Source organism: Nicotiana tomentosiformis, chromosome 11 (assembly GCF_000390325.3).
Source record: "Nicotiana tomentosiformis chromosome 11, ASM39032v3, whole genome shotgun sequence".
NCBI lineage: Eukaryota > Viridiplantae > Streptophyta > Magnoliopsida > Solanales > Solanaceae > Nicotiana > Nicotiana tomentosiformis.
This window is the reverse complement of record NC_090822.1, coordinates 54,763,585-54,778,188: the sequence shown is the minus strand read 5'-3', so window position 1 is coordinate 54,778,188 and position 14,604 is coordinate 54,763,585. Positions and strand designations below refer to the sequence as shown.

Genomic DNA, 14,604 nt, shown 5'->3' with positions numbered 1-14,604 from the left:
ACTAAATATTACTCCATTCGTTCAATTTTATGTGGTGGTGTTTCACTCGACATGAAGTTTAAGAAAGAAAGAAACTTTTCCTTTTCTCAACATCAACAACTTTGCCAACACTTGAGGGCAAAGCTGCAGTCTTTCTCAACATATACTTCTTCATCATCCCCATCCTACCACCACTAGCACACTACCAACTCTATTCTCCAGGTTCAGTTCTTCACTAGTGTTTACTCGTAAAATGGTATAATTGAATTTATACGTGGTTTCTAGATAAGTGAATTAATTAGATCCTGAAATAATAAAATAATCGAAGAATTATACAATACTTATCCTTAAAATATAGATGAAACAACAGAGATGACAGTTCCGGGAACAAGATTTTAGGGCACAACAATGATGAAATTCAAAAGTGGGACTCTCTTTTATTTCCGTAACACTCATACGGTACCCTTAACTACCCCACTCCTATCTGAATATTTCTCAAGGATCACGATATCATATCTGCGAGACTGAATTCCCATGTTGGGGTTCACTATGTTTATCTTGCACGATCTGTTGATTTGTCTGTAACCTCTTATCTAGCCATAACTAGACTCTTCCTGAATCAACTACTAACTGCTCGTTGGTCCATTTTCATATCTGTATTCCGCGCAATCCCTCTTGGGTTATTCCCTTTGTCTTAACTTACGTCTTGTACTGACTCCTTATTTATCAATAACATCTCGGGTAGGAACCCTTACTTTCTTTCCTTTACATCATGTTTGCATAATGTTCTGGAATCGTAGCATATCTGCAGGATAAGTACAATCTCATTCCTTTCACATTTTTTTTATCGCATTCTTCCTTTATCATTCCATAGTTACTAGAACTACTTAATTCTGACTTAATGCCACACCACTCCATATTCCCCCTTTTAGGGGAGTACTAAGATTTAGCACTATGATGATCTACGCATAGATATTTTACCTCTTCATCTTTGGCGTCTTTTCACATTATCGATGACCTTACTCGCCTCACGGTAATCCTTATGTACCAAGGATAACAAATTTCCTTACTCGCGACGGAGACACTTAGTATAACTGGTACATATAGTCCCTTAAGCTTAACTTTGCTCACATTGCTTTCTTTTAGGGAAGCGTCTTCCTGAATGACCATTCTCTGAATTTCTCATGAATCTTCTTCTGTTGTCCCTTCTATTATCGTTGGAACGAAATATGAAATTCTCATGATGTCGACCATTATCAAATTACTCAATCCCTAATTCATGTTTAGTTTACCTTATTCACCAGTCCATATTAATTTCTATTACTTTGGGGTCTAACTATTCCTTTTGGTAATCACGTTATAGTCACGAACTTATTTTTCAAAATGAGGACATGACTTTATGGCTTATATTCTTTTGTTGTCTCAAGGCTTGTCACCTCTTGTCTTTTCCTTCACTTGATTATAGACTCTGTAATACTGTTATTATTATTATTTTTCTACCGTTGTCATCCATGTATCATATCTTACTCATAATGCTTCATTGACCGTCTTCTTATTTTTCGCTAATATCTATGTCTATTACTTTATTTTGAAAACTTCAACAAGACATTCTTTTGCTTTTAGCTCCCCTTACTCCATCCATTGGCTCTTCGAATCGCCTAACATTCTTTCTCTACTAGGGACGGGAGTCACACTAAGATAATATTTATCCCTTCTAGGCTTCCAATGCCTATCTTTGTAGTACTCATATCTAGCCGTACCATTTTAGAGTGCACCATCTGGGTGTCTCATAAGGAGATCTATTAGCACATTTGTAATATCCTTCGAAAATATCAGCTAACACTAACAATCGATCCACCATTTTGGGTTACCCTAACCCCAGCTAGATCCTAACATCCTGCATTCTCTTATACTAATTCTGTTAGCCCCCATAGGGCATAACGTATCTTTCTTATTACATTATCATAGGTAAGTGGGCCACAACGGGCGTCATGAGATAATCAGAGTAAACATGAGGGAACACCCGACATAGAACGACCCAACCTGATATAGAAACTCATATTTGTGACGTACGGGCCTATAAGGCCAATGTGAACCATTATATCCTTAACATATAGGCCGACAAGGCCATACAAGTATCCGTATATATGACATCTATCTACAAGCCTCTAAAAGTACATACTTATCATAAAGGTCGGGACAGGGCTCCGCCATACCAAACAATACACGTCTAAATCACACTGACCAAACAAGCAACTCCGGAATAAATGGAGCGCACCAACATCTTCCGCTGAGCTGATAGCCTACTTGGAAGACTCTCGACCTGTCTATCGGGACCTGCGGGTATGAAACGCAGTGTCCCCAGGCAAAAGGAACGTCAGTAAAAATAATGTACCGAGTATGTAAGGAATGAAAATTAGTAAATAATAGACAATAGACATGAGAAAGCCATGGAGTAAAAGACTCGATATGTATATCTGAATATTTTTGTGAATCAATTAATATTATAATGTCATGCATATGCGTATAAATGTCATACCATGCATGGGTATATGCGTTCATAACATCATCAAGCCTCTGAGGGCATCCCATTATATTATTTCGGCCACTGTGGGCAAATCATCAATGTATATCAGCTGATCAAGTGGTGGTGCATATATAACTCCATAACTTTTTCCATATCCCATATATATATATATATATATATATATATATATATATATATATATATATATATATATACATACATATATACGTGTATATAATACCATCTGGTCATGGGTCAATGTAAATGAATGCAATGCATAAGAAGCACGTCAATAAAATTTCTCGGAATGCCATAAAATCAATATGCCTTTCGGATAAACTTAATCAAATACGTATTTTTCTGAGACCTATGAACAGAAGATATAATAATAATTCACATGGGGAATAATGAATATAAACACCCCTAATATTTCTATGAATAGAGTCATTTATAAAAGTTGCATATTTTGCTCGTTTCGTTTGTATCATTTGGATCATGCTAAAAGAAAGAAGGGATAGTTTTAACATACCTGAATCGATTCTCTTGACAATTTTCTAACACACGTTAATTACGATAAAATACGGAACAAGTCGTATGAAAAGCTCGAAGCAATCATGTTGCTATGCAAAGAAAATCTTGGCCGAAACTTTTCCTTAAGCACTTAGTAATAACGTTGCTATGCAAGGATATTTTGGAAAATGATTTAACACTTACTATGTAAGGAAGCTTGGCTGAAGCTCTTACAATTAACGTTATTAATGTATCGAAGCTTGGTTGAAATGCTTTCTTATGAGATTATAAAAGTTATCCAACTTTTTAGGTGGCCCCACATAATAAGATGACTAAGACACTTAATTTTCTAAAGTTGTCACATTTCTTTATGACTTAAGAGTCATATTTTAACCAAGGTTCTTGGCTGCAACATTTTTTTTTGCTTGTCAAGCATATCCAAATTACTTAATTTACTTAATCACTTAGTTAATCTCCCACTAAAAATCCATAATTACTCAATTATCCACATAATTAAGAATTATCTCAAATTTTTTAAAATATTGCTCATTTTTAGCACACCTTGTATACCTCACTAATATGGTCATGTGGTACCTTGTATGACACTAGTCCATAAATACCAGATATTTTAGCTCGGGCCGCATTTTATCCCAAAATATCAAACTTTGATGAAATTTATTTTCTTCGATTTGCTTACCCTCTCACTTTCACGAATTTACTCATCACTTGTTTGAAATAGCATAACGCTTATAATCTCCAAAATAATCTCATTCCCGAACTTACGTCGATTAACTTACGATGAAACTTTAACATATGAAAATGCGGGATGTAACATCTCATTTTCCGAACTTCCATCAATTTACTTATGGCGTACTTTCATGTACGAAAACATGGGGGGTAACAGTTAAATCTGAACTAGTCTTTGAATATTATGTTTAAAAAGAACTCCCAAAGACCATATTTAAGTATACAATATTCATGCACCTCATGTCATGTAACTATTAATATCTTAGAACCACCTTGTACATAAATCGAATAGGAAATAAATAGCATCGTAAAATACTACAAGTTTTTAAAGCTCATCACAAAGGGGAGAAACAGTATTTTGGTGATTTTCATGCTCTTTTTATTGGACATTTGCAGATAAAAGAAATTCAATTTATCATCATGCACATATAAATCAAAATATATATGGTATGAAATTAATCAATTAGCTTAAAAATGCATAAGAGACCATAAATTGGTAAATATATACATTGTCGACCGTTAAAATACACATTACTTTTTAATCCTCTAATAGCACTCCAATTTTTGTTGGCGAAAAATTATTTATCCAATTATTCTTGTATACAAAATATTTGGATGTTTCATATTGAGCTTGGGCCGGGGCGTAGCACATGCACATCGTCACTAGTAATTATATAAAGAATAGTTGAGGAGCTTCGGGTTATGATGTGTGCTTGCCGTCCAGGGAAAAAAATTGAAATTTTATCTAGAGAGAAATTCTCTTTTAGTCGGTGGAGAAAACAAATAGCATCTCGTAGCCATAAATATTAGTCACACAATTCATAACCCCAAACTAGTTATACCGGTTAGCCTAAACTCACCGTATGCAAACTATTTTTACTTCTCTTTCTTTTTTTCACTGTTCAAATTTTCCGTAAGTACACGTTTTCTTAGGCGCAGAAGAATTGGATGAGCAAATTAAAGAGGTTTAGTTGTTGGACAAGAGATTATGCGAGCATGATGTCATGTGGCAGAGTGAATACTAACACCTCAGAATTGCCACGTATCAATTTGGACAACAAATATACACAATACAGTGTGCCAACTGTACTGTCCCCAAAACAAGTACCTATCAAACTAATAGGGCTACACGCTGCAAAGACTACAATGTTGTGGTATCATGTATGACTTCTTCTACTCGGCATATGTAAGCTCAATTTTCTTTATTCTTTTTTTTCCCGAGTTTCGGAGTTTGAAAGAGAAAAGAAGATCTTAAAATTAGTGGTCATGAATAAGTCATAAATTTTTTTATGATTATAAATTATCTCATCGAGAGTGAAATAAAAAATTTAGTATAATACACACACATTTTATACATTATAAAATAATACACACACATATATATATACACTTTGGATACATAAAAATACTCGGAGATACATTAATGATATACTAGGAATACACCGCAAAATGCACGATACACTTTATATATAAATTTTATACAATGTATAATAATATATACACTTTTATATAACGATACAACAGTCTATACACGTTAGATAGATAAAAGTGCTCGGGATACATTAATGATACATTAGGGATATACTGCAAAATGCACGATACACTTTATATACAATAGAGTGTCACTATACAATTTATAACCAATAGAATGTCACTATACAAATATATACAAAATATACTTTCACTATACAAAATATATACTAAATAGATTGTCACTATACAAGAAATATATAAAATAGATTGTCACTATGCAAGAAATATACTAAATAGACTGTCACTATACAATTTATATATAATAGACTGTCACTATACAAAGAATATACAAGATAGACATTTCGGGCTATTAAATGTAATATGTTTGGACAGAAGGGACATTTCGTGTCAATGGAAAAAAATATGGGTTATTAAAATTTTGAGGGGTTATTTTTCCTTTTATCTTCCTCTGTGTTATTCTTATTGGGCAACTTTGTATTAGTACTGTAGTCTTTTTATTTATATTTGGTTGTGCGGACCAATTTACCTATCTTTGAGATTATCTCTTTACTTTATGGCCTCCACATGCGTCACTTTACCTACCAAGTTATCTCAGTAGTTACTGTGTTCCCAAAAGAATGAGGTGTCTACTGATTGAAGTTTCACTTTGGAGAAACAGCCTTGCCGTTTTTGTCTTTGGATTGTTGATATATCTTTTTCCCAATAATCAATATAATGTGAGTAATATAATTAATGGTATTAATTAATGGGTGATAATAATTAATGGTATTAATTAAAGGATGTATTTACCTTAAAATCTGATAACAATTGAATTTATACGCGGTTTTAAGGATACGTGATATAACTTGATACAAATTGAGAGAACGGATTAATATTGAAATTAATGAAAAGAAAATAAATGCAAACCACACAAATTGGACAGCCTTAGCCTTAAAGGTTGGTCACTCTCTAGTCAAGAAATGCCACAATCGGTGCCGGAACAGAGCAACGAGATAATAGTCATTAGAAATGACAGTTTATTGCTTTGGGATGCGTGTTACCATATGTTTTACAAATAATCAGATCCCCCTTTATATAGTAGGGGAGTCCTACTCTTGATACAATTCTATTAAAGGTAGTAAGTCACATAATTTACCAATTAATCGATATCTCTTTGATACATGCCGAGATTTCCGCTGTGATATCTAACCAACTGCGGATATTTTGGCCTTCCGTTATTTGGCCCAATAAAGTTTCCTCGATCTTGTTTGGTCCCGGAGTCACGAGTTCGATGATTTAACTTTACGCCTTGGTTCGATATAATCCGGGGTCGAGCTTCGATCAGTCACGTTTCAGTCCCGACTTATTATGCAATAGACGAGCCCAGTTTTGACCTTATACAGATAGTCCTCTCATTTTTCGGAGAGAAGACGACGAGAAACGATATAAACTTCCGAACCTTGCTTCGATAAATCATGACGTAGGCGACAAAAGCTAACTGAAACGTTCCGTCGGTCCGGTCTCCAAGGCATTAAATGTGTGTCAGTTGTTGATCGGCCATTACGGGTATTGAACCATCGTTTGCAAACTATAAATACTTCACCCTTCTATCTATTAGAACTTTTACGTTCAAACTTTTGTTCTTGTGATTTTAAGAAAATTTCATCACCTTCATCCTCTGGTTTTCCCGGCTTAAGTTTAGAACTTTTTCCCTTCTAGTTTTCTATAAACTTTCATAAACTATCCGCCAATTACGTCCTCTCTTTCATCAGTACCATCTCTTCACCCTTATTCAGAAGCAATGGCAAAGACTTCAAAATCCGTTCCTCAAAAAGAAACTCCCTCTTCCTCGAGACCGTCTGAAGACGAATATATTATGTCCACTGTTGTCGAGGAAAAGACACTGGAGCCTCCCTTAATTATGTTCGTTCCTTCGGGGTGCCCAATCGGTGCTGACTTCAAAGTTGAAAAAAACCCTTCCGTACCGAGTCGATGCGAGCCGATCTCGAGATATATATGCTCTATCACTGACGATCTCCTCCCCAAAGTCAAGGAAGATTGCAATTGTGTCGGTAAACACGTGGTGGTGCCTACGCCCGAGGAGTCAATCATCACCCACGTGGAGGGTTTTCTAAGTGTTTACACTTATCCCTTCACGTTAGGCCCTCTAGACCCCGTCATTATCGCCTTTTATAAGAGGTATGAGGTGACTCTCGGTCAAATCCATCCCTCATTCTGGAGGATAGTGATTCTCCTCCGTTTCTTTGTAAGCAAAAATCGACAAGTGCCCCTTCACCATCGACCATCTCATGCGTCTGTACAGTCCTTGGCTCTACCGAGGGGGATTGATAAAGCTTGTCCGTCGGGCCACTAAATCCTCATCCTCGAGCATAGACAAAGATCGAGACCGAGGCTGGTTGTGCCGGTTCGTTCGAGTGAAGACCTTGTATCTAATCCCGGCCAAGGAAATGCCAATTTTCGAGAAATGCAACATGAAACGCAAGTATAACCTCATCTTTAAGATTTTGGTTTATTACTTTCCCTTTCCTCTCATCTAATCGATGTTTCGTAGTGCAGCTACTGCTCGGATGCCGGATGCAGTTCCCCGACTCAAGGAGTGGGTTGAGTGTATCATGTCGCAAAAGCCCTACTCCGAGCGCGCGTGGCGCGAACTTTCGAAGGGCTGGTGGGAGGCTCGTTCTCACGGTAAAATTCTTTCCTAGAACTGACACTACTTGGGTTTCTTTCCGAGTTTACTCATTTTATTTTATTTGTAGGCCTTAGGAAGGATGTCGAGATGAGGCCTCCGTCTGGTGACGATGAAATACTCTCCGATCCCCCTGCTCCGAAGTAGGATAAAGAGAAGAAAAGAAGAAACGCTCTGAGTTCCGCGAGCCTTGAAAAGAAGAGACCGATGAAGCAGCTGGCGTGCAAACCTAAGAATGCCAGCGCCCGAGAACTATCATCGGACATACTCCATCGGTTGAGGGATGAGCCCGAAGAAGAAGAAGATTCTGAATTGGTGTCTCGCGTGAGAAGCGGTTCCAAACTGCCTCAAGCCATGGAGGTCGTAGAGGAAGCAGTGGTTGAAGTCTCCGAGCCGGGGAGGGTCGAGACCATTTTGCCCCGAGCTAGGGAGGTCAAAAAAGAGACTGTGATTGGTACTTCTCGGTCAGAAGATAGTGTGCCTAAGGAGGCGCTTGGGATGATTGTTCTCTATGGGTCGCCTTCGTTTACCAATTCTATGATAAATGAGGCTCAGACGTTGAGAGGTAACCTCGGTGAAGGGGCCCAAGGAGTAGCCGATTCTTTCCACCATTTCTTCGATGGCCTGGATTCTACTGCTTCGGAGGATGTTACCGAGTTAGGAGACATACCGGTACCAAAGAAGATACCGTCCCCGGGAATTAGATGGTATTCTTCAAGCCCAAAATTAGTGAATTAGTTCCCAGCTCCAAGTGTAGATCCTATGCAGAGACGAGCAATTTTTATTTCCATTCCCGAGGATGCCCGAGTTCTCTCTGCCCCGGCGGGGATTGCTAGTTACCTTGGTGCTTGGTGATCGAGGAGGATCAAGCTAGAATGAACGAGGTAGAAGCGCCCTGCCTTTTCAACAAAGCTCAACAGGCGCTGAATCGGGTAATTTCGAATGTCCCTTGATAATGTACTTAGATTTAGTCATGAATAATCGTAACATTTTCCTTTGTGCTTGCAGTCCTCGGTGCTTCATCACGAGACCTTTCTCCGATACCGGGAGGAGTTCAAGTGTCACAAGGCCGAGACTCGGGAGCTTTTTGAGAAGAAGGATGCTTACAAGCTTCTTAGTGAGAAGCTCTAGGCCGAGTTAGAAGCGGCATCCCGATCAGGTCGAGCAGGTAAGACAAATATTCGAACTTAGTGGTGATGATTCAGACACGTTGGCTAATGACCCGAACTCACAGGTTCAAAAGAGGCTTGACCAGATCGGGCAGCTCCAGGTGGAGGTGGACACGGTGAATGCTGAGGCCGAAGAATGGAAGAAAAATATGGATCGCCTGGCCTCGAAAAAGGAGACTGCACAGTTGGCTTTGGCTGAGGCTCAGCTTCGGACTGTAAAGGAGAAAAACTTGGTGCAAGCCAAAACGATCGAGGGGCTCCAATCTCATATGAACTCGGTTGTTTCTGGTGAAGAGAATATGGCCAAGGAGCTTGAGGCGGCCAAGTCAGAGGTTGTTGTGGCCAAGATCGAGGCCGATGATAAAGTGGCCCAAGTCAAGGCTGTTGTCGAGGCGATTCAGGAACTAGCTAAAAACATGGTGAAGCATGCGAGGTGGCAATCTCGAAGGGAGGCCCTCGAGGGAGTCCATGCTCAGAATTTTGACATATTGGCTGAAATCGAGAATGCCAAGACATACAAAGCCAAGGCCCAGAAGCTGGCTTATCCTGAGGAGGATTCCGGGGGGTCTGAAGAATCGGGTGAATTTGATGGTGGTGAAGACCCCATAGGCGATGATGTGGCCCACGATGAAGATTAGACCATTTAGGATCTTCTTGCTTTATGTACTATCTTTTTTTTTGAGACCGTTCGATCTTTGTAAAAAATATGTATCGGGGCTATTCAACCCTTGTAAAGAAATTTTTATATATATAAGGGGTTTTCCCTTTCATAGCTTTTGAATTTTTCCTTTGCCTTTATTATTTGTATTCGCAAAAGGTCGAAATATCTTAGCATGAAATAAGTAGGTTATGTTCGAGGGTTTGAACAAATCTTGCTTTTAACATTAATTTGTGTTAAAGCATTGTAGGGAGTCGGTGTTACCGAAGTCTTTTCCCCAAGATAGTTATAGCTTGCTGAGGATAGCCTTTAGAACCGGTTATGAAAATTTTTCGAAGGCCTAGTTTTTGTTACGGGTCTCGGACATCTCCAAGCCGTGTTAATATGGCATTAGCCTTTTAGTTCGGGAGCCGCCCATTGGACTTGCTTTCCCGAGTTATCCAGGCTTGCCCAAGATAACAGTCCCCGAGCGGGAGTGGCCGTGGCCTTTAAAATTCGGGGGTTGCCTAATAGGTCTTATGCCCTCGAGGTCTAGTAGCTTGGGTCTGAATTTTTGGACGGCAGTCCCCGAGTGACAGAGTGATCATTCGAACTCTGGTTATAAGTGGCCCTTCGGCTCGTTGCCTTTAGGGGATCGAAAGTTGGAAATTCTTTCAAGGAATGTAAAGAAGAAATTTTAAGACATATTAAAATATGAGATGATTGTAAGGAATAGACTTCTCTTTATTCTTGTGCATAATAAGGATGCATGTGTACATGCTTTTCATCAGGATTTGAACAGTCTACGTGGGCACGATTCACTTGACCGTTTGGCCCCTTACATTGAATCCTACCGATCGAGACCCTTCAATACTGAAATCTCTTTCCATGCTAAAGTGCATATCGTGGGGTAATGCCCCAGTGTTTGAGGTTGATCGAAGTGAGGCCTCGAATACTATTTTGATCACTTTTACCGGTTCATTTTCTGCCTTCGATTCTACGTTAGCATGATTTACTTGTTGCCTTGTTAAAAACCTTGCCAAAAAACCCATTTGGGACAAAATTGGTTCAAGGGAAAAAGAGTGCAACTCGCATTTTCAGACCTAAACTCTCGTACTTTTCCTCGTCGATTACCTGCAAGAGTGAGTCCGAAATATAAACAAAAGAAAATGAATGGGGTCGTACCTTAGCAGTAATATCATTTTAGGTGAGTTACATTCCAATTGCTTGGTAGTTGTTCACCATTTATCATCCCGAGCTTATAGGATCCTTTTCCGGTGATTTCGATGATATGATATGGACCTTCCTAGTTCGGCCCCAATTTTCCCTCGTTCGGGTTTCGGGTGTTCAGTGTGACCTTCCTTAACACTAAGTCCCCGACGTTGAAATACCGAAGGTTGGTTCTCCCGTTGTAATATCTCTTGATCCGCTACTTTTGGGCAGCCAGCCGAACACTGGCGGCCTCACGCTTTTCATCTAATAGCTCCAGGCTTGTATTCATGGCCTCGTCATTTGATTCCTTTGTTGCATATCGGAATCTGATGCTTGGTTCTCCGACCTTGATCGGTATCTAAGCTTCGGCTCCATAAACCAATGAGAATGGAGTGGCCCCAATACTGGACTTTGAGGTTGACGATATGCCCAAAGAACTTAGGGTAAGAGTTCCTTTCATTTTCCTTTGGCGTCGGTCAACCTTCTTTTAAGGTTCTGGACTATGGTTTTGTTGGTTGATTCATCTTGTCCGTTCCCACTAGGGTGATAGGTAGTTGATAGGATCCTTTTGATCTTGTGGTCTTTGAGAAATTTGGTCACCTTGCTACCGACGAATTGTTTCCCGTTATCGCACACAATCTCGGCCGGCATTCCGATCTGACATATGATATGGTCCTAAATGAAATCGATGACCTTGTTCTCCCTGACCTTTTCGTATGCCTGGGCCTCCACCCAGTTAGAAAAATAATCAGTAATAAACAAAATAAATTGAGCCTTACAGGGTGACTATGAAAGGGGGCCGACGATGTCCATTCCCCATTTCATGAACGGCCATGATGATAAAACCGAATGTAGCAGTTCTCCCGGTTGGTGTATCATCGGAGCATGTCGTTTGCATCCATCACATTTTTGTACGAACTCCTTCGCATCATTTTCCATGTCGATCCAGTAGTAGCCTGCTTTGATCACCTTTCGAACCAATGATTCAGCACCCAAATGATTTCTACAGGTGCCCTCGTGAATTTCCCTCAGAACGTAATTGGTATCTCCTGATCCCAGACATATTGCCAGTGGACCATCAAACATTCTCCTGAATAGGGTTCCATCCTCAGACAAACAAAATCGAGCTGCCTTCGTACGGAGGGCCCTCGATTCTTTTGAATCCGAGGGCAATTTACCGGTCTTCAGATATTACGTATTGTTTCTCCAATCCCAAGTCAGGCTTGTAGAGTTTTTCTCGGTATGACCTTATTCTAATACCGATCTCATGATTTGCACCACTGCTCTCGAATTAAGCCAGTCATCTTCGGCCGATGATCCTAAGTTAGCTAGGGCATCGTCCTCACTGTTTTGATCCCGGGGAACGTGTTGTAAGGTCCATTCCTTGAATCGGTGTAATGCTACCTGCAACTTATCTAGGTACCTTTGCATTCGTTCTTCTCTGACCTCGAAAGTTCCATTAACTTAGTTTACCACGAGGAGGGAGTGGCACTTAGCTTCGATCACCTCAAACCCAAGCTTTTGGCTAGTTCGAGACCTGCAATCGTGGACTTATATCCGGCCTCGTTGTTAGTCAATTTTATAGTTCTGATAGATTGTCTAATTACATTGCCTGTAGGTGGCTTTAAAATGCTGCCCAGTCCGGACCCTTTTGCATTTGAGGCATCATCCGTAAAGAGGGTCCAGATTCCCGAGGACGTCCCTAAGTTAACCATCAATTCTTGCTCGACCTCGGGTATTAGGGCCGGCGTAAAGTCGGCCACGAAATCTGCCAAAATTTGAGATTCGATGGTTATTCGGGGTCGATACTCAATATCGTACCCACTGATTTCAACGGCCCATTTGTCCAATTGTCCCAAGAGTTCGGGTTTGTGCATAATATTTCGCAATGGGTAGTTGTTACAACACATATGGGATGACACTGAAAATAAGGTTTTAGTTCCTAGAGGCGCTTAGTAAAGCGAGCGCCAGCTTTTCTAGGTGAGGGTATCTAGTCTCGGCTTCTCCTAGGGTCCTGCTAACATAATAAATTGGAAATTGTATACCTTTCTCTTCCCGGACTAGGACTCCACTTACCGCTATTTATGATACTGCCAGGTACAAGTACAGTTGCTCATCTGTTTTTGGTGAATGAAGCAGTGGTGGGCTCGATAAATATCGTTTGAGCTCTTCCAAGGCTCTTTGACACTCTGGGTCCATGAAAAGTTGTTCTTCTTTTTGAACAGTGAGAAGAATCGGTGACTCTCATCCGACGACCTCGATATGAATTGCCCCACGGCAGCTATGCATCCGGTTAATCTTTGCACATTGTTTACTGTAACACCCCGAAAAATTTCAAAGTACTTAAGCGCTATTAAGAAAGTTGATGTGCGCTAATTATATTATTTTGTGTGCAGACGAGGACTATTAATATGATGGATATCAATTGGATATGATAATAAGTGTACGAGGCATATTATAAGTGATGTGGGATCTAAGGAGAGCCCTAAGTCCAAGTCAAGTTGGAAATTACATGATAGACTAAAGTTCCAAATGAGTACGCACAAGACCTAACTTTGGACGATATATATATATATATATATATATATATATATATATATATATATATATATATATAGGAGTTATGTGATGATCTACCTATCAAATGAAATATCTTCGAGTCTAGTTTCTAATGATTCAAACCATTTGTCATTTGGACACTCTTACAAGAAGTTATGACCAAATTATCAACGGCTGGCCGAATGCGATTCTGTGGCCAATTTTGCGACCGCAGAACAATTATGCTATCGCAGAAGTGGTTATGCGACCGCAAAATTGGTTGCATACCTGTCCAGTGAAGCCCATTTCTAGGCACCAATTTTACGGTCAATTGTGCGACCCGCATACCCATTCTGCGATCCATTATACGACCGCAGACATAATTTCGGAGGGTTAATTTTTATATTTTCATAACCCGGTCCCATTTTGATAAATAGTCTTTGGGGCTTATTTTGGGTATTTTTCTAAGGGTTTTAGAGAGAGGTAAGAGCGTTTTAGAGAGAGAAGGAGGAAACCTAACGTTCTAATCATCCAATCTTGCACCAATCTTCAAAAATCAAAGAAGCTAATCACAAGATATTCATCTAAGAGGTAAGATTCAAACCTCTAGTCTTCAATTTCTAGTTTGGGGTAAAAGAAGGGTGATTGGGAGTATGATTCTTGGGTGTAAGATTATTATTTATACATGCTTGTACTAATAAGATTTGTGGGAAGATTGTTGAGCTCAAATAAGTAAAGATTGGTTGTGGAGTGAAGGAAATCTTGTAGAAGAACCTTGTAGTTAAATTTGCACACCTAGTGTTTGATATAATGCTCAAATGAGCCGAGACCATGAATATCTTCCTAATTATGGTTCAATTTTGTTATGTCTCAAAATAGATTGGGATTGCTAGAATTTCCAGAATGTTGTAGTAATTTAAGGAAAGCTCAAAGCGATGTATGTTGGCTAAACTACTCTCTTAGAATTGAATTCCATGATGTTCCCGTAAGTTTCAAGTATGGTTGGTTCAAGCTCCTTATTATCATGTTTCTAGTTGTTCCCAATAAATTCGATTGTCTCGAATAAGCAAAGTGTCGAGAATTATGTATTCAAAACGTGTTACAA

The 14,604-nt window shown here is 39.4% G+C and overlaps 1 protein-coding gene across 1 annotated transcript; it reads left to right on the top strand.

Moving 5' to 3' along the window:
• The first annotated feature begins 8,150 nt into the window (after nucleotides 1-8,150).
• LOC138901465 (uncharacterized) lies at nucleotides 8,151-9,750 on the top strand. The gene is made up of 3 exons (XM_070189232.1): nucleotides 8,151-8,615; nucleotides 8,952-9,060; nucleotides 9,149-9,750. The coding sequence occupies exons 1-3, from the start codon at nucleotides 8,151-8,153 to the stop codon at nucleotides 9,748-9,750; spliced, it is 1,176 nt and encodes a 391-aa protein (XP_070045333.1).
• The last annotated feature ends 4,854 nt before the right edge of the window (nucleotides 9,751-14,604 follow it).

Bases quoted from the DNA above. Each gene is read 5' to 3' on its own strand.
- LOC138901465 (XM_070189232.1), top strand. From the start codon at position 8,151: ATGAAGCAGCTGGCGTGCAAACCTAAGAATGCCAGCGCCCGAGAACTA. The intron at 8,616-8,951 runs GTACCAAAGAAG...TTGTGCTTGCAG, and splicing joins CCGAGTTAGGAGACATACCG to TCCTCGGTGCTTCATCACGA. The intron at 9,061-9,148 runs GTGAGAAGCTCT...GTGATGATTCAG, and splicing joins GGATGCTTACAAGCTTCTTA to ACACGTTGGCTAATGACCCG.